Source organism: Tenrec ecaudatus, chromosome 10 (assembly GCF_050624435.1).
Source record: "Tenrec ecaudatus isolate mTenEca1 chromosome 10, mTenEca1.hap1, whole genome shotgun sequence".
In the NCBI taxonomy this organism is placed as follows: Eukaryota; Metazoa; Chordata; class Mammalia; order Afrosoricida; family Tenrecidae; genus Tenrec; species Tenrec ecaudatus.
The window spans coordinates 114,062,487-114,087,356 of record NC_134539.1 but is presented as its reverse complement, the minus strand read 5'-3'; the positions used below and the strand labels follow the sequence as shown (position 1 = coordinate 114,087,356).

The following is a 24,870-nucleotide window of genomic DNA, read 5'->3' as shown; positions in this document are numbered from 1 at the left end:
CACAGCTACAGTTGGGCAGGGACAGTTGGCATGTCGACCTCCCCCAGCAGGAAGGACAGGGTGGGTGTCCACAGCCCAGGCCCAGCCCCTCAGCGGCATGGGCCGGGTGGGGAGTAGTGGGGCTGCGGGGGCTGCCTCAGGAGGAACCCCCCTTGAGGCTCACCATTCTCACTGAGGGTTTCCAGGCCCACAGGCTGCTGGGGGCCAGGCCCATCCACCAGGCGCTCCAAGATGCCTTGTACCAGGGCCAGCTGGTTGCTCGGACACACGCCGAGGTGCTGGCCGGGCAGGTAGCTGGGGCCCTGGCTGTCCTCGCTGCAGAGCTCCACCAGCAGGGTGGTGCGGCTGGGGAAGGAAGAAGAAGCTCTGGTGACGCGGCCAGGATTTCCGCTCAGCTCCTGCGGGAGGGTCACTTCCCCAGGAAGCCCGCCTCCTTTCCTTTCCCTGACTTTTCAGGGCTGGCTGGGTGCCTCACCTTCGGGGGGGGGGGGGTTAGGGGGAAGGCATAGAGTGGCCACACTTCCTTCTGAGCCCAGAGAGCCTGGCCCCGGGCTCTGCTCAGGGAAGGTGGCCACCATGTGGGGACAGGTGGGCATAGATGTTATAAGTTGGGTACAGAGGCCAGGCTGTGGATGGGGGCAGGACCACACAGAAAGCCCCTGGGGAAGCCCCCACATGCATCTCATTTGCCCTGATGGGGACATTTGCTTCTCCCGGCAAACCTGTCATGATTATTATTTGGCTGCATTTATCGTGGCTTGAGTGGAAGTTGACAGCACATTAGTTTCCCACACAACAGCGTAGCTACAGTGTGCTTCACAACGTTGGCTGCGACCCCTCACGGTAATAATTTCCCGTATCCATCCATCCATCTTTCCTTCCTTCCATCTTTCCTTTCTTCCTTCCTTCCTTCCTTCCTTCCTTCCTTCCTTCCTTCCTTCCTTCCTTCCATCCTTCCCTCCTTCCTTCCAGTCTTTGGGGCAAATGCTACCTTTCTGGTCAAGCCTTCGTCGCCCCGAGGAATTCTTTCTTGATGAGTGTTACTGCTCACATTCTAGGATGGGCTACTGTTTGGCTGAAAGGTGATCCAGGTAAGTGGGGGGATGGTACAGTTCCCGGACGTTTGAGGGGTGTTCAGGGTCACAGGCTCAGTGGTTTCCCCCAGAATTCCCATAAAGTGAAGAAAGAATTGGCATTTCTCCCACCTGCCCCCTTGGGTGAGGAGGTGACTGAGTGACTCAGAGCAGACCCAATGTCCCTGCCAGTCCGGGATCCCCGGGAGAGCTGGCCAGCAGGGTGTATCCCTGCCCATGGCAGCAGCAGCAGGCACTCGCCCACCTGGCTCTCCCTTCAAACCAGGCCCGTGGGCGATGGCGTCAGCGGCCCCCGTGCGGTACCCACCTGGATGCCGGGCTCTGGAGGTTCCGCAGCGCTTTGAGCTTCAGGGTGAGCACGTGCTTGGCATGAATGCTGCTCAGGGCTGAAGAGAGCAGAGTCAGGGAGGGGCGGTGGGCCTCCCGTGTTGGTGGGAGCTGCGGCTGAGCCAAGTCTCTTGGAGCATGACCCTGCCACAGTCCCACATTCTTCCCTTCCCCCTTGTCCACTGTGTTCCCGAATCACTGACCAAGATCTGGGACCTGACCCAGGATGCTGCATCACTGCCAAGAACCCACCCTGGCTCAGGATGACCCCAGGTGTGTCAGAACCTGGCTTCCCAGGGTTTTCAATGGCTGCTGTTCAGAAGTGGATCGCCAGGTCTTACTTCCGAGGCACTTCTGGGTTGCCTTGAACTGTCAACCGTTGGGTTTTCAGCTGAGTACACTGACCATCGGCAAGCCCACAGGGATGACACGGAACTTAACCAAACCCATCCACTGTGCTGCTGCAAGGTGTTGGGAATTGGAATTTAGATGCCCAGCTATCTAAATTAGCTAAATGGGTGGACTTCCAGGGCCACCCCATGGCTTGGGCTCCAACAGAGAGAGAAGCTGGAGAGAGTCTAAATGTGTTGAGCAGAAGACTCACAGTAAAGGGCTCCCGTTCAATGCCGTGATTAAGCCAAGGTCAGTGGTTCAAACCCACCAGCTTCACCATGGGAAAAAAATGAGGCAATCTGCTTCCATAAAGATTTAAAAAAACTCAAGCTCATTCCCATCGAGGCGATTCTGATGCATAGTGACTCTATAGGAGAGGGCAGAACTGTCCCCGTGAGTTGGCAAGACCATCACTCTTTACAGCAGAAGAAAGCCTCGTCTTTCTCCCAAGAAGCGGCTGGTGGTTTCAAACTACTGACCTTGCAGTTAGTAGCTCAGCCTGTAACCCCTTACCAATCCTCTGGGGCAGTGCTGTTCTGGCCCATGGCTCACTATGAGTCGAAATCAACTCGGTGGGAGAAGGTTTGGTTTTGTTGTTGTTGTGTTGTTCTCATGATACAAGAATAGAGGAGCCACAGAGGGCCCCAGGGGCCAGTGCTGAGAGTTCACGAAAGAGCCTGGCATGGTCTCTGTGGACCTTCTTTCAGTGCTCAGCTGCCTTTGGAGCTGGGGCACGAGTCCCAGTGTGGCCCCACACTAGCTGCGTGCCGGGCAACTTGCTCCCCGCCCCGAGCTTCAGTTCCTCCATCTGCCTTCCTCAGGAGATGAGGGTTTGTAGGCCAAGAGCCCAGCCCAGTGCCTGGACACGGTCTGCACAGGCTCCATTCTTTCATCAGCCACCCTCCCTGGGGGCCTCTCTCCAAGAAGAAGCAAGCCCTCTAGGTGTATAGCCAATGGGGCTCCTTGTGAAGGGAGCCCTGGGCCACCACAGGCCAGCTGCCTCTATTCAAAAGGCTGCTGGGGATTGTCTTGACCACCGGCTCAGAGACCCTGGTCCAGCAGGAAGGGCCAGTGAGTGTCATGTGCCAGAGAAGCAGGTACCTTTGTTGAGGTCCAAAGGCTCCGAGTTCTGCACAAGCCTGTACTGGTGCGGGTCCCAGGTCTCACTGGAGAGGTACAGCTTGGGGATCTGAATATGGTGTTTGCCCCGGATGTCAAATACCTCACATGCAGTCTGGAAGAAGATGTGGTGCACTTACATTAATAGCTGCCACCATCACCATCACCACCACCATCATCACCACACAACTATCATTACCACCACAACTATCACCACCACAACTATCACCACCATCATCACCACCACCATCACCATCACCATCACCACCACCATCACCATCACCACCTCCACCACTACATTACCACCATCACCATCACCACTTCCACCACTACATTACCACCATCACCATCACCACCATCATCATCACATAACTATCATCATCACGTGACATCACCAGCATCAGCACCACCACAACTGTCATCACCACAACTATCATCACCACCACCATCACCACACAACTATCAGTACCACTACCATCACCATCACCACCACCACCACCACAACTATCATCACCACCAAAACTATCATCACCACCATCATCACGATCACCACCATCATCACCATCACCACCATCATCACCACCATCATCACCATCACCAGCAGCATCATCACCACCACCATCACCATCTCCATCACCACCACCTCCACCACCACCATCATCACCACACACCACCATCACCATCACCACCATCATCATCACCACCACCATCACCATACAACTATCATTACTACTACCATCACCATCACCACCACCACCACCTCCACCACCACAACTATCATCACCATCATCACCACCAAAACTATCATCACCACCATCATCACGATCACCACCATCATCACCGTCCCCACCATCATCAACATCACTACCATCATCACCATCACCACCATCACCATCACCACCATCATAACCACCACCATCACCAGCATCATCATCACCACCTCCATCATCATCATCATCATCATCATCATCATCACCATCACCACCACCACAACTATCATCACCACCACCATCACCACCACCAAAACTATCATCACCACCATCATCACCATCATCAATATCACTACCATCATAACCATCACCACCATCATCACCATCATCACCATCTCACTAGGGTGATTACTTATTAAGCCTTCCAGTTGCCAGCAAGTGGGTTCAGACTCATGGCGACCCCCTGCATGTCAAAATAGAATTGTGCTCCATAGGGCGTCGATGGCTGAGTTTTCTTACTATAGATCACCAGGCATCTCTGAGTGGACTTGAACTTCTAGCCTCTGGGTTAGCAGCCAAGGATGTTAACCATTTGTACCATGGAGGGCTCACGAGCACACTTACCCTATTGGGTTATTATGAAGCCCAACGAGGTAACTAAAATGTCTGTGGCTTGAACTTGGCACATAGAAGCTATAATCGGGAACATTTTTGGTAAAATTAGCTTAGCTCATCCTCTTGCCCACACTGTGAGGTGGGTTTCATGATCCCAATATTGCTCATAGGGAGAAGACCTGTGTGACTTCTGACCACCCCTGCTCAGTGGAACTCTCTGTGTGAGGGGTGAGCTCCCCTAAATCAGCAGGGTCACGATTCAGGGAATAAGGAGATGCTGAGGCAGGTCCAAGAACTCAACTCTTATGGTCCCTGTCCTCTGGTTCTCTTGTGGCTGGGAGGCCTGAACAAAACAGCGTTGTGAAGAGGTGGCATGGGTAATCAAAAGGGGGAGGTCTCTGGGGACAAGGACTCAGTCTCTTCTACCTTCTCCTGCCCATGGGGTAGATGCTTAAAGGGAGAGTCTTTCTCAAGGGCCAGCTAGGAGGAGCATCAGGCTGTAACCCTGGTCCACACTTCAGGCCGTGTCTGCAGGACCTGTACCCCAAATGCCTGGTACAGATGTCCTGGGCACAAATGCAGCCTGGTGTCCCCTGGGCGTGGGGCAGCTCTGGCTGCGAACTGACCTTGAATGTCTGCACGGCCCAGCTGCGGAAAGCTTCCTCCTGCCCACTGAGTTCATCTCCTTCCCCCATCGGGGTCAGTTGGGTGGCCCCCAGCTGCGACAGCTTCTGGTCAATGTCATGGGCGAAGGCGCAGAACTGAGGGTACATGCTGGAGCCAAGGCCAAACACAGCGTACCTGCCCACAGGGACACACACGGCGACTAGGTCAACCACGCCAAGCCAGCATCCAACCCACACACCCCACCATTATCACCCATCCCCATCATCTGCCCCAAGACTGGTCTTTTCCCCCTGATAAAGGGACTTGGTTCCTGTGCCCTGATCCTCAGCACCCTCAAGGGCAACCCTCAGATGACCCCTTGGGTACAAGTCACCTGGGTTCATTCTCTGGAGCCCAACTCCGGCCCCACCCACCCCAGCACAGGGCAGGGCGTGGACAGGCAGGAGTCAGTCAGGAGTGTCTCACCTGAATTTGTTAGCGAGCTCTTTCAACCTGAAGAGGGATCGCTTCAGTTTCTAGAAAGAGAGAGCATCAGAGACCTCAGGCACAGTTCACAAACACTCTACTTTGTCTCTCCTTTGGGCGGTCTGTTCCTAAACTCGGTGCCCCCAAGGGGGAAGGCTGCAGACCCATGGCACGGAGTGAGACATCAGTTCTGGGCTTGTCTCTCCCTCCAGCAGAGTCTCAGTAACTCCTATGGACCCTAACCCTTGGTGGGAGACCAGAGTAGCCAGCCCCCAGACCCCCAGTACTGGTGGGAGAGAGGTTTGCCTTACAGGGGACAGCTCCTAAGGGCGTGGTCCTCTCTTCTTGGTTGGAACCTGGTAAGAAGGACAACCTCAGGTCCCATCATCTCTAAAATAGCCCTGATTTTCCCAGAACTCAAGTTCAGTGGTACACGGCTCAGCAAAAGTGACATTAAATCACATGACAAGAGAGAGTGTCCTTTTATGCACAGTAGAGGTGCAGCGAGCAAGAGGAAGCCCCTCGGTAACAGGAGTCAACACCGTGGCTGCGACAATCGGCTCAAACATGGGAACCATTGTGGGGGCGGTGCAGGACTGGGCAGTGTTTCTGCCCTGTTGTACATCAGGCGACTATGAGTCGGATCCAACTGCATGGCACCTAACAACAATAGTTTCATCATTGTTATCACCTTAAGAAATCATTTAGTGAGGGGAAAGGCATGTGACCATTTCAGGGGCGTTCAGTACATACACCATGTTGTATCATCACCATTTCTATCTGGTTCTCATTCCATCTCATCATTCAAAAGGAAAGCCCCACACCTGCCTCCCTAGGGTGCTCTCCTATGGATGTATCTCTTCTGGCTAGTTTAGGACTAGAATGATACATTGTGTGCCCCTTCACTCCGCCATGTGCTATTAATTCTTCCATTTTTGTGGTTGAGTAATAGTCCTTTGAATGGACATACCACAGTTTGTCTATCCATTGGTTGATGGACATTGGGTCTGTTGTCATTTGGGGCCATGTTGTGAGTGGTGCTTCTACAACCTTTTCCAAACAAGTAACTGTTTGAGTCTCTGCTTCTAATGAATATATATATATATATATATATATATATATATATATATATATATATATATATATGTTATATAACAATCTATAAAAGAATATCTGTATAAAAGAATCTAGCTAGCTATCTCCAGTAGTGGCATGGCTGGCTATCCAGTAATTCTATGCTGAGCTTTTCAAAGGTCACCCCCTGGTTCCCACTGTGACTACCCCATCTGGCATTCCAACCACAAGAGCGTTCAAAAAGCCAAACTCACTGACATCGAGTTGATTTGGGCTTCTAGTGACCCTGTAGGACAGAGAACTGCCAACTGTGGGTTTCTGAGGCTGTATACCTTTATGAAGCCTCTTCTTTCTCCCTTGGAGAGGCTGGTGGTCCCAAACTGCTGACCCAGTGGTTAGCAGCCCAACATGAGACCCACTAGGCTACCAAGGCTCCTAGTAGAATGTTAGGCTGATTCTGATTTCCCTACATCCTCCTAGCTCCCTTTTAAATGACCTTTGCACCAAGAGGGAGGAAGTCTCAACCTGGTGCGAAGTGAGACTTAACCCTGCTCTAATAGTTTTGACTCTTTTCAAAAACAAAAATAGAGAAGCTTTTATTAGGCAACCAAAACCCCACCCTGTCTAGTTGATCGCCAGCTTCAGAGTGATCCTCGGGACAGAGGAGAACACTGCCTGGGGTTTCTGAGAGAGTAAATCTGTACAGGGGCAGACAGCCCCACCTCTCGCCATCTATCACCATGGAGTGGCTGGTGGGCTTCAACTGCGGACCTTGCAGGCAGCAGCTTAATGCCCATCACACGGCTCCCCCAGGGGTCTCTGAGCGCAGGATCTAACTAAAATTCTCTAACTTGCTTTGGGTTTCCCTGAACTGACATTTTTTTCATAGACTTTCAGTATCCTTTGAGTATAGATTTTAAAATAAAACGGCAATAGATCCCATGATGAAAAACTACACGCAGTACTAGAAGAGGTGGCACACCCATATGTGACAGTCATTAAACATACATCAACATCCTGTGCTCCAAGCTGAGTTCCTCCACCCCACCCCCCCACCCACCCCCCCCCGCCGCAGCCCTGCTCCTCTCAACCCACCTCCCCTCGCATCCTTCCCCTCCCCCAACTGTGGCTACCTTGGGCCACCCACCTCGCCATTGCTGGGAGAGTCTCCATTCCCAAACGTGCTGGTCACCACCAGCAGCAGCCGCTCCTCCTCCAGGTGGCTCAGGTTGTACTCGTCCATGCAGAAGATCTGGGCAGCACCAGGGGTGGGCATCAGCCTTCAGTCCCCAGATCGGGTCTCCATACCCTCCCCACCAGCTGGGCATCCCCTCCGGTCATCTCGGATCCCTGGTCCCAGACAGGTGTGGCACAGAGGAGGGGAGTGCTCCCTGGATCGCCCGAAAATGGACCCATTTGCACACATTGGCCTCCTGCCTCAAGCCCCACAGAGAAACCACCAGCCAATCCTGGCGGCCCTTCTCCAAGAGATGGCATCTGTCCAATCAAAACACTCCCACCTCGCTATCCCTACTTTACATTCCAAATGTGTCAGTGGGTAACGAAAATGTGACTCCTTTGGTGCCTCCTAGGTGGTGGGTGCCACATGTCACTGCTCTACGTGGACCCAGGTTTTTGGGGCATGCCCCCCACTATTCCCTGGGAGTTTGGGACCCCCGGGGGCCATTGGGAAGACCTGGCACTTTGAGGCCTGACCAGCGACCTAGTAACTTTGTTGAGTTGATTCCAAATTCTCGCGACCCGGGAGGTGCGGAATGGGACTGCGCCCCACCCCCCGGGTTTCCTAGACTGCGTCCCTTCAGGAGCAGATCACTAGGCAGGCCTGTCTTCCGAGGTGCCTCTGGGTGGGTTCGAACTGCCAACCCTTCAGCTGGTCGTCAAGTGCTTCACTGTTGGCACCACCAGGAATAATCCCTCACCATGCTAACCCCTCACTGCCATCCAGTCGACTGCAACTCACAGTGTCCCCAGGAGAGGGAAGAGCTGCCCCTATGTATTTCTGAGACTGTCACTCTTTACAGGAGTAGAAAGCCTCGTCTTTCTCTGGAGGAGCGGCTGGTAGTTTCAAACTGCTGACCTTGTGGTTAGCAGCCCAACCCGCAACCCACTGCAGCTACCAGGGCTCCTTGGCCATCCCAAACCCTTCCTCCTGGGCCTCTGGATCGCGCCCCTATCCTGGCTGGTGTGATGCCAGTCTGTGCTGTGTTCCCAAATCAGGAAGGTCCCATCTGTCTGCCAGGTGCTGTGTGACCCCAAGGGAAAACACGTGACCCACGACACTTGGGTTCTTTAGCCACAAAATCACAGCTACTCGGACGACTGCATGGGGGGCAGTGCTCCCCTTCCTGCCTTGTCCTGAGGGTAAGGACTGGGTCCTGGCTGCTTCCTCAGAGCCCAATGCTGGCCTGGCCTGGGCAACTACCCCAAGGGACACGGCTTATCATCTTTGTGTGTTTTGTTTTGTCTGCATCTTACTTATCTCTGGCTCACGCCTGCAGGAGAGAGGTCCCTGACACGTGAGTAAAAGTCATCTCAAGGTGCCTGGAGATGTCAGGACCCTGCTTCTCAAACCGTGTTCCCCGGAACACCGGGGAGTGACCATCTACTGGGTCCAACCCGGTGCGCCGCCTCCACTCCCCCAGACAAACCTATCCTCCATCGCGCATTTATAACACAGCTTCACCCCCACGTCTCCAAGACACCCAGGAGTAGAAACCCCGTCCTAGTTTGCCTTGGCCACAGGTCCCCAGGCACTCGGGCAGAGAGGGTAACCCAGGCCACGGAGCCAGCTACCTTGGGGCGGAAGGCGCAGTTGAACAAGGCCCCCAGGTCCTTAGCCAGCGTTTCCGATTTCCCCGTCTCAGTGGCAAAGAGGATCGTGACTGGGAGTCGTGACCGCATGGCCTTGCGCAGCAGCACGGAGGCGAAGAACACAGCCCTGCGGGGACAGACAGGCAGACAGACAGACACAGGGAGCTGAGATGGCCCTCCAGAAGAAGGTGGGAGTCCAACACAAGCTGAGGGGGGCGCTTTGCAGTGGGGCCCACTGAGGAAAAAGTGCCCCGCACTTCTCTCCAGCGAGCCACCTTGACTGACAGCCCCTTCCCACACCTCCCTCCTCAGCCTGCTACCCGGGGGAAGTGGAAGAGAGAGACCATCGGGCAATGAGACAGCTGGTGACCCCTAGACCTGGTGTCTGGGCCTCTCAGACAGGCCCTCGGTCTCTGTCCTTCCAGGCCCAGGGAGAGGCCGGCAAGAAGGAGGGTCATAGTCCGGACAGAAGCGCTCCCTGCTCACACTCACTTAGCCAAGACTTTGAGTCGGATCTCCCTTCTCCTGGGCCTCCGCGTCTCGTCCTGCCAGATGTGAGTCTCCCAGGCCTCCTCCTGCAGAGACGGAGCGGGCTGTGAGGCAGGGCTACGTCCTAACAGAGCTTGGCTTGGCTTGGGGTTCTGGGGAGCTAGGGGCCTCCACAGCATTCATGGGTCAGAAAGAAGGTGGGCAGGCCCTCTGGAGCCTCAGCTCCCCCCAAACTCCAAGGGAGGCTGTATCTGCCTGTCTCCCTCAGAGCCGTGGCCCCATATCTGGCATGGAGCAGGCGCCTGAGGGTGGTCAGCGGGTCCTTCCACTTACGAATGTTCTGGAAGAAAGAGGCCCCATTTCGCTTTCCTCGTCAACGTCCTATCAGCGAGTGGTATAAATGGGGAGGGAACACCCTTGGCTTCTAACTGAAAAGTTGGCTGTTCGAGTCCCCCAACAGGTGCCATGAAGGAAACCCAGCCCTTAACAACTCTGGGGAGCAGAGTGCTCCTCTGGCAGGTCAGGGGGGGGCGTGTCTCCCCAAGCCGAAACCAATGCGGCAGGAGCTGATCGTCACCAGGACACGGCTGAAGGTGCAGTCAGGCCAGGATGCCTCTGAGAGACCGGGACAAACCATCTCCGGCAAGCTAGGCCATGTGATCGCCTCACTGATCCCCTTCCTAGGGACAAAAGCCCCCCCCAAAATCGAAGCCAAATCCTTTGTGACCGCAGGAGAAGGAGGAGGGAGAAGGAGAAACAAAGGCCTTGCCGCAGCTAAGCTTACAACGTGCTTTCTGGGTTGGCCAATGGCTTCCCGGCCACCTGTCAACTCACGGGACCCGTGGAGCCTCAAAGAACGGAGGGAATGCCCAGAAAACTGGGGTGCAGGAAGGTGGCGCGACCTGCCTGGGAAGTGGCAGAATCAAACCCAGGGGTGTCCCACTTGGGGTCCAAGCTCTTCCCCACACGGCTGCACACTGTTTCCCGGCCCCTCCCGTGGGAGCTGGGGGGGGGCACCCTTGGGAGCTGAACCTCTATTAGAGCAACGGGCCCTTAAACAGACAACATAAGGCATTTCCTTGAGGCCTGTCCTGGGTGGAGAGGGACAAAGGTTGCTCATTGAGCTGAGTGGAGCCCACGAGCCATTAAATTATATCCCCTGCTCCCTGCACGGCTGAGCATGCAGACAAGCACACGCATGTGCAAACTTGTGCACACGCTTATACTGTTTTTACCCCTGAGGTCCCAGGGAAGCCCTTCCCCATCCTTCCACCCCCATTTACCTGATAATAGTAGAAAGGGGACAGGATATAGTTTAGCATCTCCTGGTGGAACACAGGCGTGATGCTCCCTGAAATCGGGGGGACCAGCCAAATCCAGTCAGCTGGGCAGCCCCCTCGGGAGCGGTACTCGCTCTGCATGTACTTCATGAAGGACTCTGACGCCGAGTGATGGTCCATGATGGTCACATTCTGCTTCTGCGTCCGAGAAAGGCAAGAAGGGGAGCTGAGGCACCAGGGGCAGGGCCTCAGGGGAGCAGTTAGGGGGTTGCAGGCCTCCAGGTAGGTGTGGGGAAACCCGGGGATCTTCAAAACGGGAGACAAAGGTCCCTCAGGTCCTCTCTCTGCCTGCTGGTTGTATATATCCCCCCTGGAAGGCATTTCCAGAGCCTCTGAAGGAGCCCTAGACATACTGCCCATGGTCTGCCTAACGTCACAGTGTGGCCTCACCTTTGGGATATGGTGCGTTTGCCTCCCTGTGACCCACTGTGAGGAGTGTCCAGCTTCCCTGCCTATGCCCCCAAGTCTCCCTAAACTTCCTATAAATGGCTCGCTCCAGATGCTGATAATTCAAAAACTCAGAACCTGCTAGCAGGGAAAGAAAAGGTGATCCCAGCCACCTGTCGTGGAAAGTTCTAGGAGTCGCTTGCTCTGGGTCAAAGCCCCTCCCAGCTGATCTGAAGCTCTGTGAATGTGTGGTGTGTGGAAGACAGGTCTTCCCAGACTCAGAAACTTCGCATCTGATCCTCGTACAGAAAGCACCAGCAAAGGCCGGCTCACTCAGACAGAAGAGGCTTGTTTCAATGCTCACAGCCTGGGGGTCTGTGTCTCTCAAGAGCCCGGTGCTTTTGAGTTATGGACTAAGCCTCAGTTTGCTCGTCTGTAAAATGGGGCTGACAAGGGTGCACACCTCCTGAGGCTACTGAAAGGAAGCAAGCGTCAAGTCCATACTAGCCAAGCACAGGGAGTGCTCAGTGAGTGTTAGCTACTAGCACCTGGGGTTCTGCACTTTGTTGGGCACGCAAGCCTGTCTGCTCACCTACTGAGGGAGGCACTGTTATCCCCATTTCACAGATGAGGCAATGAGGCCAAATCTTTCTGAAGGTGGGTGACTCTGGAGCTTGGGGTGTTGGGGGGAGTGGGGAGATGGTCACGGCAGTGATGGTCAGGAGGTGGGCAGTGGCAGACACATGCGCATCCTCACAGTGTCCAGCTGGTGCTGGGAGTCCCTAGGACTCAGGATGTGTGGCCCATGGCCAGCCCTTCCTGAGCCGGGCCAGCCCCTCAGGGAGGCGGGGGGCTCTTTCTGTTCCGTCTGAGCTACTTTTCAGAGGCCTGCCTCAACCTCCATCGCTCCTGCCTAGGCGGTGGTGGGCCTGGCAGACTCTCCCCTCACCCACCAGCTCTTCAATTTCTTCAATAGTTGCCCCAGCATGGACAGTGTAAGAGTGTGCGTGTGCGTGTGAGCATGCCATGTATAAGTATGCGTGCAAAGCTCTCCCTGGAAATGTCCAGGGCACCTGGGCTTTGCCCTTGGGCACTCAAGCCTATCTGCCCCCTTCTGTCATTAACTCCATCAACAGAGCGACCTTAGTGGACCCTCAACCCCAGGTGTCTGGCTCCAAAGCCTACACTCTTTCGTTCCCACCAAAGGAAGACAGAACCCCAACTGCCTACCAAGGAGACCCCAACCCAAGGCTCGCCATCGGTGACAGCTCTTGGTCTCCTCTGGGAAGCTCATTCGGCACATTTCATTTTAAAGAGCTACGCTCATCCCTTGTAGGCAGTAAGAGCTACTTTGTTGACTGCGCTCTCCTTCTCCCTCTGGCTACCAGGAAGCTCAGCGTCAAATTCACAAGCCCACCCACATGACCGTGTGGAACACCGTGGTCAGCGTGTGTACATTTCTATTGGCTGTGCTCCTGCTCCTGTCTTTCAACTATCGATTGCACCTTTAGTGGGTAGGTTTGTACTTGCAAATTTTACTTCTATGTCAGTGTTTGATCATATACATTTTCAGAAAATGATCCCACATTACTTGTGGAAAGACGACAGATTAGAAAGAAACCTAGTGAAGGGGGTCGTTGGGTGCCATGGAGCTGACGGGAGGCAGGCCCGATGCCCCCACACATGTGGAGCAGAGCTCTCCCTTCGGCTTTCTTGGCCATCACCTTCCCAGGAAGTAGGTGAGATGGCCAAGCCTCTCTGTGCCGAGCCTCTGGGTGGGTTTGAACCGCCCACCTTTAGCAGACCACGAGTGCCACCAGGCTCCAATGAAGGCGCCAACAGAAAAGTCCACGCCAGGAGTGAGAGGGTGGGGGCAGTGTGGTCTGGCTCACAGCGACCCCCTCGGGCATTGTAGAACTGCCCCCTGGGTTTTAGAGGAGGCAACTTTCTCCCTTGGAGTGGCTGGTGGACTCAAACTGCCAACCTTGTGGTTAGCAACCCAGAGCTCCTGAAGCAGGCACCTTGGGGCTCTGTTTCTGCATCTGGAAGCTGCTTGTTTGCATGAGGGGGAAAGGCCAGCGTGGCAGGGAGCGGCTTTCCATTCATTCCATGGTGAGTCCAGACCAAGCATGCTGTCAGTGGAGGCTGGCTGGGTCGCTGTCGTCCGGCTGAGAGGCCTGGGCACTGTCTAGTCCACAGTCTGTAACAGCAACGCCGCCCACCCGCCAGCCTGCCCACCCACAGAGACTCGCCAAGCTGCCTTGTCGCCTGGCCATGCTCAGGCTGCCAGCCCCTCCGACGTACCTGGAAGCTGTGCAGCACCGCTACGTTGATCTCGACGACAGCCCGGTCCTTCCACAGTGAGGCCAGCTTGTGCGTTTCCAGCCCCATCCTCCTGCCCACCTCCTGCAGAGGCCAAGGAACGATGGGGGAGGGGGGTGAGCCTCTGCTCGCAGGCAGGTCGCACCCCAAGCCCACACCTCCACCGGTAGCCCGGGTTACCTCCAGGATGTTGTAGCGCTGGACATCACAGAAGTCCCGCACCCCGATCTCTGTGCCCATGTACCAGCCATTGAAGGGGCAGCCCGGGAACTCGAGGCCGCCCGCCTCCAGCAGCATGTTGGCCACGGCCGGCAGGGCGTACCACTTCAGCCCCAGCTCCCGAAACCACTCGTAACTGGGAGAGGCAGAGCCGGTTAGAACAAAGCCTTGTACTTTTGCTCCCCACCCCTTCCCTCCAAGATACACCACCCTACTCCCCCAAAAAGCACTCCTTAGAAAAGCATCTACAAAGAACATTTGTTCAGCCTTGACCTCTAAGTTAACCCCTCTTGTCCAGATGGATTGGGAGCACTTTCTCAGGTCATCTCTGGCCACATCTGTCTGCATAACCATGTGCCACGCCCCCATGCTGGACGCCGAGACCCCAACCCAGCAGGCACAGGTGTCAGAAAGCCTGGGCTCAAGTCTTGCCTCGTCGCTTATGAGCTGTGTGACCTTGGCATGTTACTTGGTCTCTCTGAGCCTCAGTTTTCTCAACAGCAAAATAGGAATAATAGCACCAAAAATCATAGGATTGTCAGGAAGATAAAGGGGCTAATTCACACTCATCCACTCCTTTTATGAGTATATTCACTTATCCCACAAGTAGTTATTGAGTGCCTCCTGTGTACCAAAGGAGCCCTGGTGGCGATGTGGAATGAGCAATGGGTGTCCAACCTCAAGGGTCATGATTCAAACCCTACTAACTGCTCCTCAGGAGAAAGATGAAGCTGTCTGTTCCCATAAAGACTTACGGGAGCCAGGCCCTACAGAGGGCCTCTATGGTCAGAAGCTATGGCTGTGGGACTCTGTCCAGGCCCCTGGTAGGTGGTGGAGATATTTTGGTGAACAAGAAAGACAAAGGTTCCTAGTTCAAGGGGCTGCCAGTCTTATGTAGAGACCTTAGAACAGCAGTGGGTCGTGATCCCGTTGGGGATCTCAGGGGTCGCCCAATTCATCACAGTAGCAAAATGATACTGATGAAGTAATGAAAATAATGTTATCTTTGGGGGGTCACCACAACATGGGGAGCTGTACGACAGGGTCGCCGCATGCAGAAGGTGGAGAACCACTGCCTTAGAATTCGAAAAAGTAGCAAACACAGAAACAAGAAAAGGTGGCGGTGTGTCAGACCAGGGTGGGGTGCCTTCCCTAGCTTTGGGGGTCAGGAGCAGCTGGTCAAAGTTGCTGACCACATGGAGGAGACACCTCCATGACGAGGAGGTGGGAGCCACGCAAACATCAGCGACCAGGGCCTGTCAGAAGAGGGGCAGCACGTGCCAAGGCCCTGAGGTAGGATGGAATCCAGCGTGTTCAAGGGACCAAAAGGAAAGCCCAGCCCAATGCCCGGTACCTAGCAAGACTCAACATGTGCATTGATGTCTGGAACAATGCGAGCTGAGCCGGACCCCGAGTGCTAGGGCTCTGTCACCATCAGGAGAGGGACGGCAAGGGAGTGGGCAGGAGGACAACAGGGGCCTGAGCAGCTCAGGGTTTCCCCTGAGGTCACCACATCCCCTCACCATCCAAACACCCTCCCGGGGCTGAAGGCCTAACTCGAACACGCAGACTTGCTGCAGAAAGCAAAGACAGGCTGGCTTGCAAGCCACCCCTCCAGGCATCCTACGATGCCTGGCTTTCGAGATGATCAGGGAGAAGATGGAAAAAAGGGGTGCACCCCAGCACTCCCACCCACTTACTTGGGGTGCTCCATGGGCACCTCGAGTACCAGGTCAGGGGGGATTTCGAAGAGCTCGGGGTCCCGGCCGTCCGCCTGCAACACCAGCGGCACCACGTCGAAGCGGCCGTACTTGGGCTTCCAGCCCAGGTCGATGCACAGCTGGGGAGCAAGGCAGGCCTGGTGACTCTCGACCCTGGAACCCCGGGTCCTCTGGGCACCTCGTTTACCCACCGCTAGGCTCCCTGCCCACCCGAAGAGGCAGGCCTCGGGGTGACCTGGTACCTGAGTGAACTCTACGCAGGCGGGGTCTCCCAGGATGGTGCCGTCGGGCATCTGGTAGCCAGCGTAGCGGATCAACTGAGCATTCCACACCCGGAAGTCGTGCTTCCCGTCGCTCCGCTGGGGGAACACGGTGATGGCCGACCTGTGCCAGGGCAGGACAGTGCTGTCTCTCCTGTGGCTCTATGGGGGCTCCCAGCTGCCCGCCCCCCAACTCTTTCCAATCACCAGCCCCCTGCACCCAAGCAGAGGGGACCCTCTGCAGCTCCCCAAGCGTGCCAAGCTCTCGGTGTAAGCTGCCCCATTTCCTGACTCACCCTCTCTGCCCTTCCCCATCCCCATCCTACCCGTCCTCCAAGACTGGCATGGGATGACTTCCGCCCCACTCAGGAAGCCCCAGCCCTCAGAGGGCGTGAGCAGTCCTCCACAGCCCTCTCCCTAGTGCTCTGTTCTTTGCCTCACAGTGAGGTGGGGCGTTAGGTGAGGGGGTGGATTCACAGAGGGCTGGGACAGGGTCCTGGGGCCTTCGCTCTCTCTGCAGCCTTCACCTGCACACCCCACCACCCAGCCTCGCATGGGGCTCATGAGGTGCTGCTCTGAGCGCTTGCTGAGCAAGAATGAGTGAATGGCTGAGCAGGTGGATCAGCCTTGGCTTCTTGGGGTGAGTGGAGGTGAGGGTGGTACTGATGAGCAATGGGTTTCCCACCTCTAAGAAACACCCCACCACCACCAATACACCGATGAAACACACATCATTCCTCTAGTTCCTGATTGCTTCCCCACCCCAATCCCCCTACCACGACTCAGTTCTATCTCACAAATCTGGCTACATGGAGCACACACATTGGTACAGATAAGAGCTCTCGACACATGGGATTCAGGACAGATAAAACCCTCAGGCACAGTAGAGGGAGCAGCCATATCATGAGGGTAGAGGGATGGTGGGGGCAGGAGGGAGGGGGAGAAAGGGGGAACTCATCACAAGGTTGGCTATACAGCTCCCCCCAAGGGGGTTGAATAATGTGGGTGAAGGGAGATAACGGACAGTGTAAGACATGAAATAACATTAATAATATATAATTGATCAAGTATTCATGAGGATGGGAGGGGGTTCAGAGAGGGGAAAAAAGAGGAGCTGATACCAAAGGCTCAAGTAGAAAGAAATGGTTTTGGAAATGTTGATGGCAACATATGTGCGAGTGTGCTTAATACAGTTGAATGATGGATTGTTATAAGATTTGTAAGAGCCTCCCAATAAAATGACTATTAATAAAGAAGAAACACCCCCCAAGAGGCAGCTTCCCATTCTTCCCAAAAGTGGAGAGCCCCACTCCGAACAGTGAAGGCAGTACTTCCCAGTGACCGGCACACCCGCCAAAGTCTCCAACTCAGAAAGAAAGCAGGCCCTTGGCTGAGCTCACGGACGCCTGGCCCACTGTGAGGGGTCCCAAGATGCCCCCCCCAGCCCATCCATGCCTGGTGGCTAAGACCCTGGAGCGCACAGGAGCCAGTTGCCGCCCCGGGAAAGCGGCACCCACCTGATGTTGCCCTGGTTGGTGGCGTAACGGAGATGCCTGCAAATGTGCTCAAACATCTCCTTGGCGGTGGTGCAGCTCCGGGCGTCAAAGACCTGCGCGCACACGCACACACACACACATACACACACACACCCAGGCCAAGTCCGTCAGGACTGTGTGGACAGAGGCTTCAGGTCCAACCAGAAGCTAAGGCCCCAAAGCCTGAGGGCGCAGCCTCAACACCCAACACCCAGACATCAAGGGAAAGCCCAGTGGTTGTTGAGTGGATTTGACTCAGGGCACCCCTCACTCAGGGCACCCCTCACTCAGGACACTCAGAGCAGGACTGGATTCTGAAGGGCTCCCAAGGGCTGGCTCTTTTGAAAGTAGATCTCAGGAGAAAGATGAGGCTTCCTAGACTCCTAAAAAGTTCCAGTCTCAGAAATTCATCAGGGCAGTTCTACCCTGTCCTGTACGGGAGCGTCAGCTAGGAGTCAGCATTGACTTGGTGGCAGTGAGTGAGAGAGTGAGTGAGTGAGTGAGTGAGTGAGTGAGTGAGTGAGTGGAGCCCTAGTGGCACAGTGGTTACAAGTCAGGCTGCTAACCTCAAGGTCAGCAGTTCGAAACCACCAGCAGCTCTGTGGGAGAAAGACGAGGCTTTCTACTCCCCTAAAGAGTGACCATCTGGGAAACACACAGGGGCAGTCCTGCAGCATTGTTCTGAGCCAGTAGGGATTCGATGGCAGTGAGAGGGCCCCAAACACCGAGTGGAGGGGGCATTCTCCCTTTGGCATCAAAGTCTCCCATCTCACTGCTGCCCTGACCACCCTTTCCCTAGGTTTTGCCTCCGAGGACAAATCTGTTTGTACAACAACAACAAAATCCCAAGAAAACCTGACTTTAAGGTGCAATGGATGGAGGTCCCCGTCACCCCAACCCCTGCCCTGCAACCCACAAGGTCATCGGCAGGGGCCCTGCACCCCGCATGGCACAGCCGGAATTGGTTCCCTTGCATTCTGATCGAGTTCCCTGTCATGTGTGTTCATGCGTATCACCCAGTAACAGCCATCTCCTGGGCAAAGCTGGCCTGGGGGCAGGACAGACCAGGCATCCTCTGGGAGCCAGGCATGCAGACGTTTAGGCCAATAGCCCCTCTCATGGCACCAGCACCTCCACAATCACAGAGACAAGGTTGTCTGGGCTTTGGGGGGGATGATGCATGGTCTCCCGATGTTAGCACGAGAGAGAGAGAGAGATATCAGTCTGAGCCTGAAAGCTTGTTGCTGGAATAGGGGTCTCGATAACAATGTCATCCGTCAGATCTGACTCAGGGCGAGCCCCTGTGGATGGGGCAGAGCGGTGCTGGCAGAGGGCTTTCCAGAGCCGGATCTCCAGAAGTATATCATCAGGCCTTTGTTCCGAGGCACCTCAGGGTGGGCTCCAGCCTCCAGTCTTTCAGTCAGCAGTCGAGCAAGCTAACTGCTGGCACCACCCAGTGGCCTTTAGACATTTAGAAGCAACAATCCAAGCCCCCTGCCCCTGAGCCGATTCTGACTCATAGCAACCCCTCAGAGGGGTTCCCAGGCTGTGAATCTTCACAGCGTCAGGCAGCTCTCCCAGGGAGCAGCTTGTGGATTTGAGCGTCCAGTCCACAGTGCCACCGGGATCCTTCCTCTCCCTGCCATCCAGTCCATGCGGACTCACAGAGACCCCCCGTGGGTTTCCAAGACCCGAACAGTTTATGGGAGTCTTGCTCCCTCGGAGCTGCTGATGGTTTTGAACCGTATGTTGACCATGCGGATCTCAGCCCACCACGGCCCTGTCCTTCCAGGCAGCTAGAGGAAAAATATTTGAAAACCCAGACCCACTACCATGGAGTCGATTCTGACTCACAGCAAGACTGTCTAGGGTTTCCCAAATTTCGTCAGTCTTCCTGGGAGCAGACAGCCTCATCTTTCTCGCAGAGAGCAGCTGGTGGGTTTGAACCATGGACCTTGCAATCAGCAGGGGTTCCATCATCCATCTCATGTTCAGGGGTGTAAAGCTGGAGTCTGGGGTTTTGGGCACCTGGGGGTCCTGCTGTGCTCAGCTGCTCCCAACCACCCACCTGCCCAGGGCCTGCCCACCTCTCCCACTTCACTCGGAGGGTAAGGAAAGTCACCTGCAGGTTGGACCACTGGATCCTCCCGATGCAGCGGGGGGCATTGCGCCAGGCCTGCTTGGAAGCAAAGATGAGCTCATCCCCCGTCAGCTGGTAGGTTCCTGTTGTTTCAATCTCCTTTGTTACGGCTTCCACCCTGGCCAGATGTTCCTCTATTTTTGCCCTGGGGGACAGGAAACCATCAGGAAGGTCAACAAGGAAATGGCCTTACATGGGGATGAATACAGCCCACAGAAGCAGAGATGAGACTACAAGAGGGCAAAATCTCCCCACACCCCCACCTGTACGGTCACACCTAGCCATGAGCTTAGAAGCCCCCCCCCACCCCCACCCCCTACACTGGGGTTAAGCTCCGCGGTCACCCTCCTGAACATTTTCGTCATGATAAACAAATAGTTCACATTTTCATTTTGCACTCAACCCTGCAAACGTACCGGCCCTGGCCAGCTCAGATTGCTGGTTTTTCTAGGAGTGAGGGGTGTGGAGCTGCCCATCTATAACAGCAAGGCTTTGTGTCCGAGTAAAGGAGGGGTACCTGTCCACCTTCTTGGGGTGAAGAGCCAGCCCGGCCCTCCCACAGCAGCTACTGTGGATGCAGAACGCACGACGGCGCAGGGGTCTCCCTGGGTCTGTGAGCATTTCTTTTATAGTCAATGGTATTGAGGTCGTAGGAGGTTGAAGGGGAGCCCTGGCAACATGGTGGCTTAGTCGCAAGGTCAGCAGTTCAAAACCACCAGCCACCCCCAAGGCTTTCTACTCCATAGAGGCTCAGAAACCCACAAGGGCAGTTCTAGCCTGTCCTCTAGGGTGCCCGTGAGTCAGAATCGACTCAATGGCAGGGAGAGTTAGAGGAGGTTGAAACCAAGCCCAAGAGTGTGGTCGAGAGTTAGAACCAGCACTTCATCCCGCTGGCCTGAGGCCAGGCCTGGCCTCCTAAGTGCTAGAGGAACCACCTTCCACTTCGCGCTGACTGCAGCACCCCAATGCTTGCGGATGCTTCCTTGGGAGCCCAGTCAAGAGACTGGACTCAAAGCTCCGGGAACTCAAAGGCCAGCCAGCATGGGGCTCTGCACAGCGTGGCCAAAAGACCCGGGTGCCTAAGTCCCCCTGCTTCTCATCCACAGCAGAGCCTCCCAGCAATCCCAGATGGATGTGAGCACCTCCTTCTCCTCTTCCCTCCCTGACTCTGAAAACACACACACACACACACACACACACACACCTTGAGGCCTCCCATCACCACTGATGGCCTTCGAAATGCCAGAAAACTATTTAAGGAATGAGCCCCGATAAAGGACAGTGGGAGCTCACAACAACATGGCCTTTCTGCGGTCGACGAGTCTCAACATCTCTTCTTGATTAAAACAAAGGGGGGGGGAGCTCAGAGACAAAACACCCGATGACATTTATCCTCAAGGACTCCCCTGGCCTAGGGAACTTCTGGGTGAGAGTGGTGCCGCCCCACCCCGGGGAGCCCTCCCCCACTCAAACAAGCTCCCAGCATCTTGCACCTGTCTCTGCAGCCAGCCGGCAAACGGTGATGATCCTCACCACACAGGTGCTGTCACCTCCTTGTGGAGCAGTGCTGACACGCAAGTACGTGTGTGTGTGTATGTGTGCATGTGTTTGAGCCCAATTCTTTAAAGATTTATCGGTGACCACTGTTTTCCTAAAGCCAAGTTCTAGGGCACTAAGAACGTTGTGAGCAGTCCCTGGTGACATGCTTGGCTATCAATTAAAAGGCTGGTGGTCTGAGGTCCACCAGAGGTACCTCAGAAGCAAGCCCTGGTGATCTCCCTGCAAACAAGTAGCATGCGAGCCGGAAGCACGGTTCTGCCTGGACACACCTGAGCTCTACGTGAGTGGGAGGCAACTTAGTGGAAACTGCTTTGGGTTATGTTTTCTAACTGGTTTTTAAATTCCAGACCTCTCTGATGGTGTGGTCAAAAGGTAAGCTTTGGACTGCTAGCCTCCAAGTCGGCTGTTCAAACCCACCAGTCCCTCCAAGGGACTGGAATGAGGCTGTCTGTTCCTGTGAAGATTTACTAAACTTTGCATGCCTTATTGTGGGAAACAGAACGATTTCTCCCAAGTTGGCTCCCCCAAATATTTCCCAACCTTAGCTGCTTGCTATACGTGGCAAATGACTATCCACTTGGAGGTCAACAGAAGTAGGTCAGGGGTTATTCTCCCTAAGGGTTATCAGTCATCCAGAGCAAGCAGACACCACTGTTTATCCCACAAGGATAGTCCCCACCCCCCCACCCCCACTGCTCCCTTCTGATAAGGATAATAGTAAATTGTTTCCCTGAAGGAGAGCCCAGGGAGGTCAAGCCCACTCAAGGGTGACCAAGGTTGGGCTGCCATCATGAATCTAGGGTCCGCCCATCCTGTCACATGTACACTGCTAGTCCTCCCCTTCCTATCATGTGTACACCCCTAGCTCATCCCCTTCCTGTTACACTTCTGCTTGTATTGCCTATTGTACAGCCCCTTCCTGTGACATGTGGTTACCTGTAATCATGCCCCCCCTAAGTAGATATAAGCCTTGGTTAACAATAAAGTTCCCTCCTGCCAGGACTCCACCCCACCTCACCTCGGCCCACACTGTGCATGGACCTGACTGGTAAGATCATGGTTGTCCAGGAAGTGAGCATGCTACCAGGAATGTGTCCGACTCTGTTATTTTCCCCTCTCTCTCGCCTATCTCTCTCATTCTCTATGACCTTATTGTCATCTTTATATATCTCAACCGCACAATTGCACCTATTGAACCCATAATTAGTTGTGGGGGGCTGGCCTCCCCCCCACACCTTATAAGGGTGGATATATGTCAAAATCAATTTCATGGTAGCGGGTGTGATTTGGGGGGGGGGGTTGTGGTCAAGTCAATCCTAGTGACCTACATGATGGAGTAGAACTTCCCCATAGGGGATCCAAGACTGTAAATCTTGACAGAAGCAGACAGATACATCCTTGTCCCTTGGAGTGTGTCTGGTGGGTGTGCAGCTAAGCCCCGTGACCCCTGCACCACGGGAACCCCTTTAAATTATGTGCACATGTCTTACTTGGCTAGAACAGTTGTTCTAAGCACACAGTCACCATGAATCCTTCTGTAGCACTGGCTACAGGCAGGCATCTTTCCCAGCACTTTACATACTTTATCTCATTGGCTTTTATGAGCTCTTTTATGGTAATGAGTGGCGGAGTGGGTTACAAATCGGGCAACTGACTGCAAGGTCAGCAGTTCAAACCCACCAGGTGCTCCCAGAGAAAGGTGAGGTGTTCTGCTCTGTGGTGGCATCTTTTATAGGGTAGATACTAGTGTCATCACCATTTTCAGATAAGACAATGGAGGAACAGAGCCGTAACCTGCTCACCACAACCCCATAAGCCAGATTCTGTTCTGATCGCCCCCATGGAAACAGAGGGGAAACTCGAGGCACAGAGAGGTGGATGGGCTTCCCGAGGGTCCAGGACTAGATCTCCATGAAACCGGAATTCAAACTTCGGGTAGAATTTTGCTCCCACGACTGCCATGCTTCCTGAGCCCACAGCGATGCCCACCGGATGTGACCAAGGAGGGCAGCCTTCAGCATGGATCATGACACAATATAAAGAAAGCCAGAATCCTTACAGCCGGACCAAGAGGTAACATCATGATCAACAGAAACAAGATGGAAGTTGTCAAGGCTGCCACCTCGCCTGGGTCCACAACTCATGCTCATCAAAGCGGGAGTCAAGAGGCCATGCGGCTCATTACATTGCATAAATCTACTGCACAGACTCTGTTAAAGTGTTCAAAAGCAAGGATGGTGCTTTGTGGACTAAGGCGTGCCTGACCCAAGGCACGGTATGATTTCCAGTCACCTCGTCTGCATGTGAAAGTCGACACTGACTAAGATCGAAGAAGAGTTGATGCGCCTGGACGATGGTGCTGAGAAAGAACACTGAAAGTACCAGTGGGCCGCCCAAAGAACACACAGACCTGTCTCGGAAGAAGCACAGCAGAGGGCTCCTGAGAGGCAAGGCTGGCGAGACTTCATCCCACGTACTTTGGACATGTTGTCAGGAGAGACTAGTCCAGGGGTACTCAAACTATGGCCCACGGGCCACATGTGGCCCGCCGAGGACATTTATCTGGCCAGCCAGGTGGTTTTGCCCCCATTTGTTTTTTCACTTCAAAATAAGGTATGTGCAGTGTGCATAGGAATTTGTTCATTGTTTTTTATTAAACTATAGTCCGGCTCTCCAACGGGTCTGAGGGCCAGTGAACTGGCCCCCTGTTTTAAATGTTTGAGGACCCTGGACTAGTCCCTGGAGGACACCATACTGGGTAAAGTCGAGGGGCAGCAACAAAGAGGAAGCCCTTGATGAGAGGACGGACACGGACAACAATGTGCTCAAACATAAGCCCAATTGTGAGCAGGGCGCAGGCCTGGGGGCGTTTCATTCTCACTGAGTCTGAAGGGAATCAATGGTATCTAGCAAACAGCACTGGGAGTTTCTTCCATGGAAAGCCAGGTTTTAGTCCTGGCACCGCTGGGAATCTGAGACAGACAGGAGTCAAGGGTCAGAGGGAAATGGCTTGAGACACGGGAGGGAAACCGGGGGAAGTTGCGGGCAGTGAGGCTTACTCTTTGAAGGAGCCGTAATACTGGTTGACAAACTCAATTGCTTGAGGTAGAAGCTCGTCCGGTGGGGTAGGCTTGTCCCTTGGTTCTCTGGTAAGACTTTTGGGCTTCATGAGAGTCCCTAGGCAAGCATTGGACCTGCAAGCGAAATTCTGGAAAGAAAAGGTATGGACTGAGAGCAGGTAGCGTTCCGGCAGTCACGCACCTCCCTCTCCATTCCGCTGCCTGTCTCCCTGCCCGAGGCACCGCCTCCTTGGAGTTCATCAGTCTTTCTCTCCCACCCAGATGTCTCCTCGTCTACTGGCTGCCCCCAGTGGGGGTGAGCTGAAGTTGGACCTCTCAGCCCAGGGCTCCCTCTCTGGCCCTGCTCCCCAACCAGCTCCACTCCAGAGCAAAGCCAATAGATTAGTCCCTGCGACTAACTCAACAACCTCATTTAAACAGGGCTGCTGGTGCCACCCGTGGAAACACAACATAGGCGTTCAGCACACCTGAAGCGGAAGGACCAGGTGCAGACCCCAAAGCCATAGGATGGGAACCCACAGGCTGACTGTGGTGGCTTCGGGGAGACGTGGAAAGTCATCC

At 54.6% G+C, this 24,870-nt stretch overlaps 1 protein-coding gene across 1 annotated transcript in view; it reads right to left on the bottom strand.

The window, feature by feature from the left end:
• Positions 1-24,870, bottom strand: part of NOS2 (nitric oxide synthase 2) — a 44,736-nt gene that overhangs the window by 8,918 nt on the left and 10,948 nt on the right. Inside the window, exons 4-19 of the mRNA XM_075559617.1 lie at positions 24,289-24,437; positions 19,652-19,814; positions 17,512-17,603; positions 15,977-16,118; positions 15,714-15,853; positions 13,975-14,149; positions 13,777-13,878; positions 11,029-11,223; positions 9,749-9,831; positions 9,239-9,383; positions 7,572-7,676; positions 5,351-5,400; positions 4,885-5,059; positions 2,916-3,048; positions 1,402-1,480; positions 164-345 (exon numbers count right to left, since the gene is read on the bottom strand). Of these exons, the coding sequence (XP_075415732.1) occupies positions 164-345; positions 1,402-1,480; positions 2,916-3,048; positions 4,885-5,059; positions 5,351-5,400; positions 7,572-7,676; positions 9,239-9,383; positions 9,749-9,831; positions 11,029-11,223; positions 13,777-13,878; positions 13,975-14,149; positions 15,714-15,853; positions 15,977-16,118; positions 17,512-17,603; positions 19,652-19,814; positions 24,289-24,437 (2,110 nt within the window). The remainder of the gene's footprint in view (positions 1-163; positions 346-1,401; positions 1,481-2,915; positions 3,049-4,884; positions 5,060-5,350; positions 5,401-7,571; positions 7,677-9,238; positions 9,384-9,748; positions 9,832-11,028; positions 11,224-13,776; positions 13,879-13,974; positions 14,150-15,713; positions 15,854-15,976; positions 16,119-17,511; positions 17,604-19,651; positions 19,815-24,288; positions 24,438-24,870) is intronic.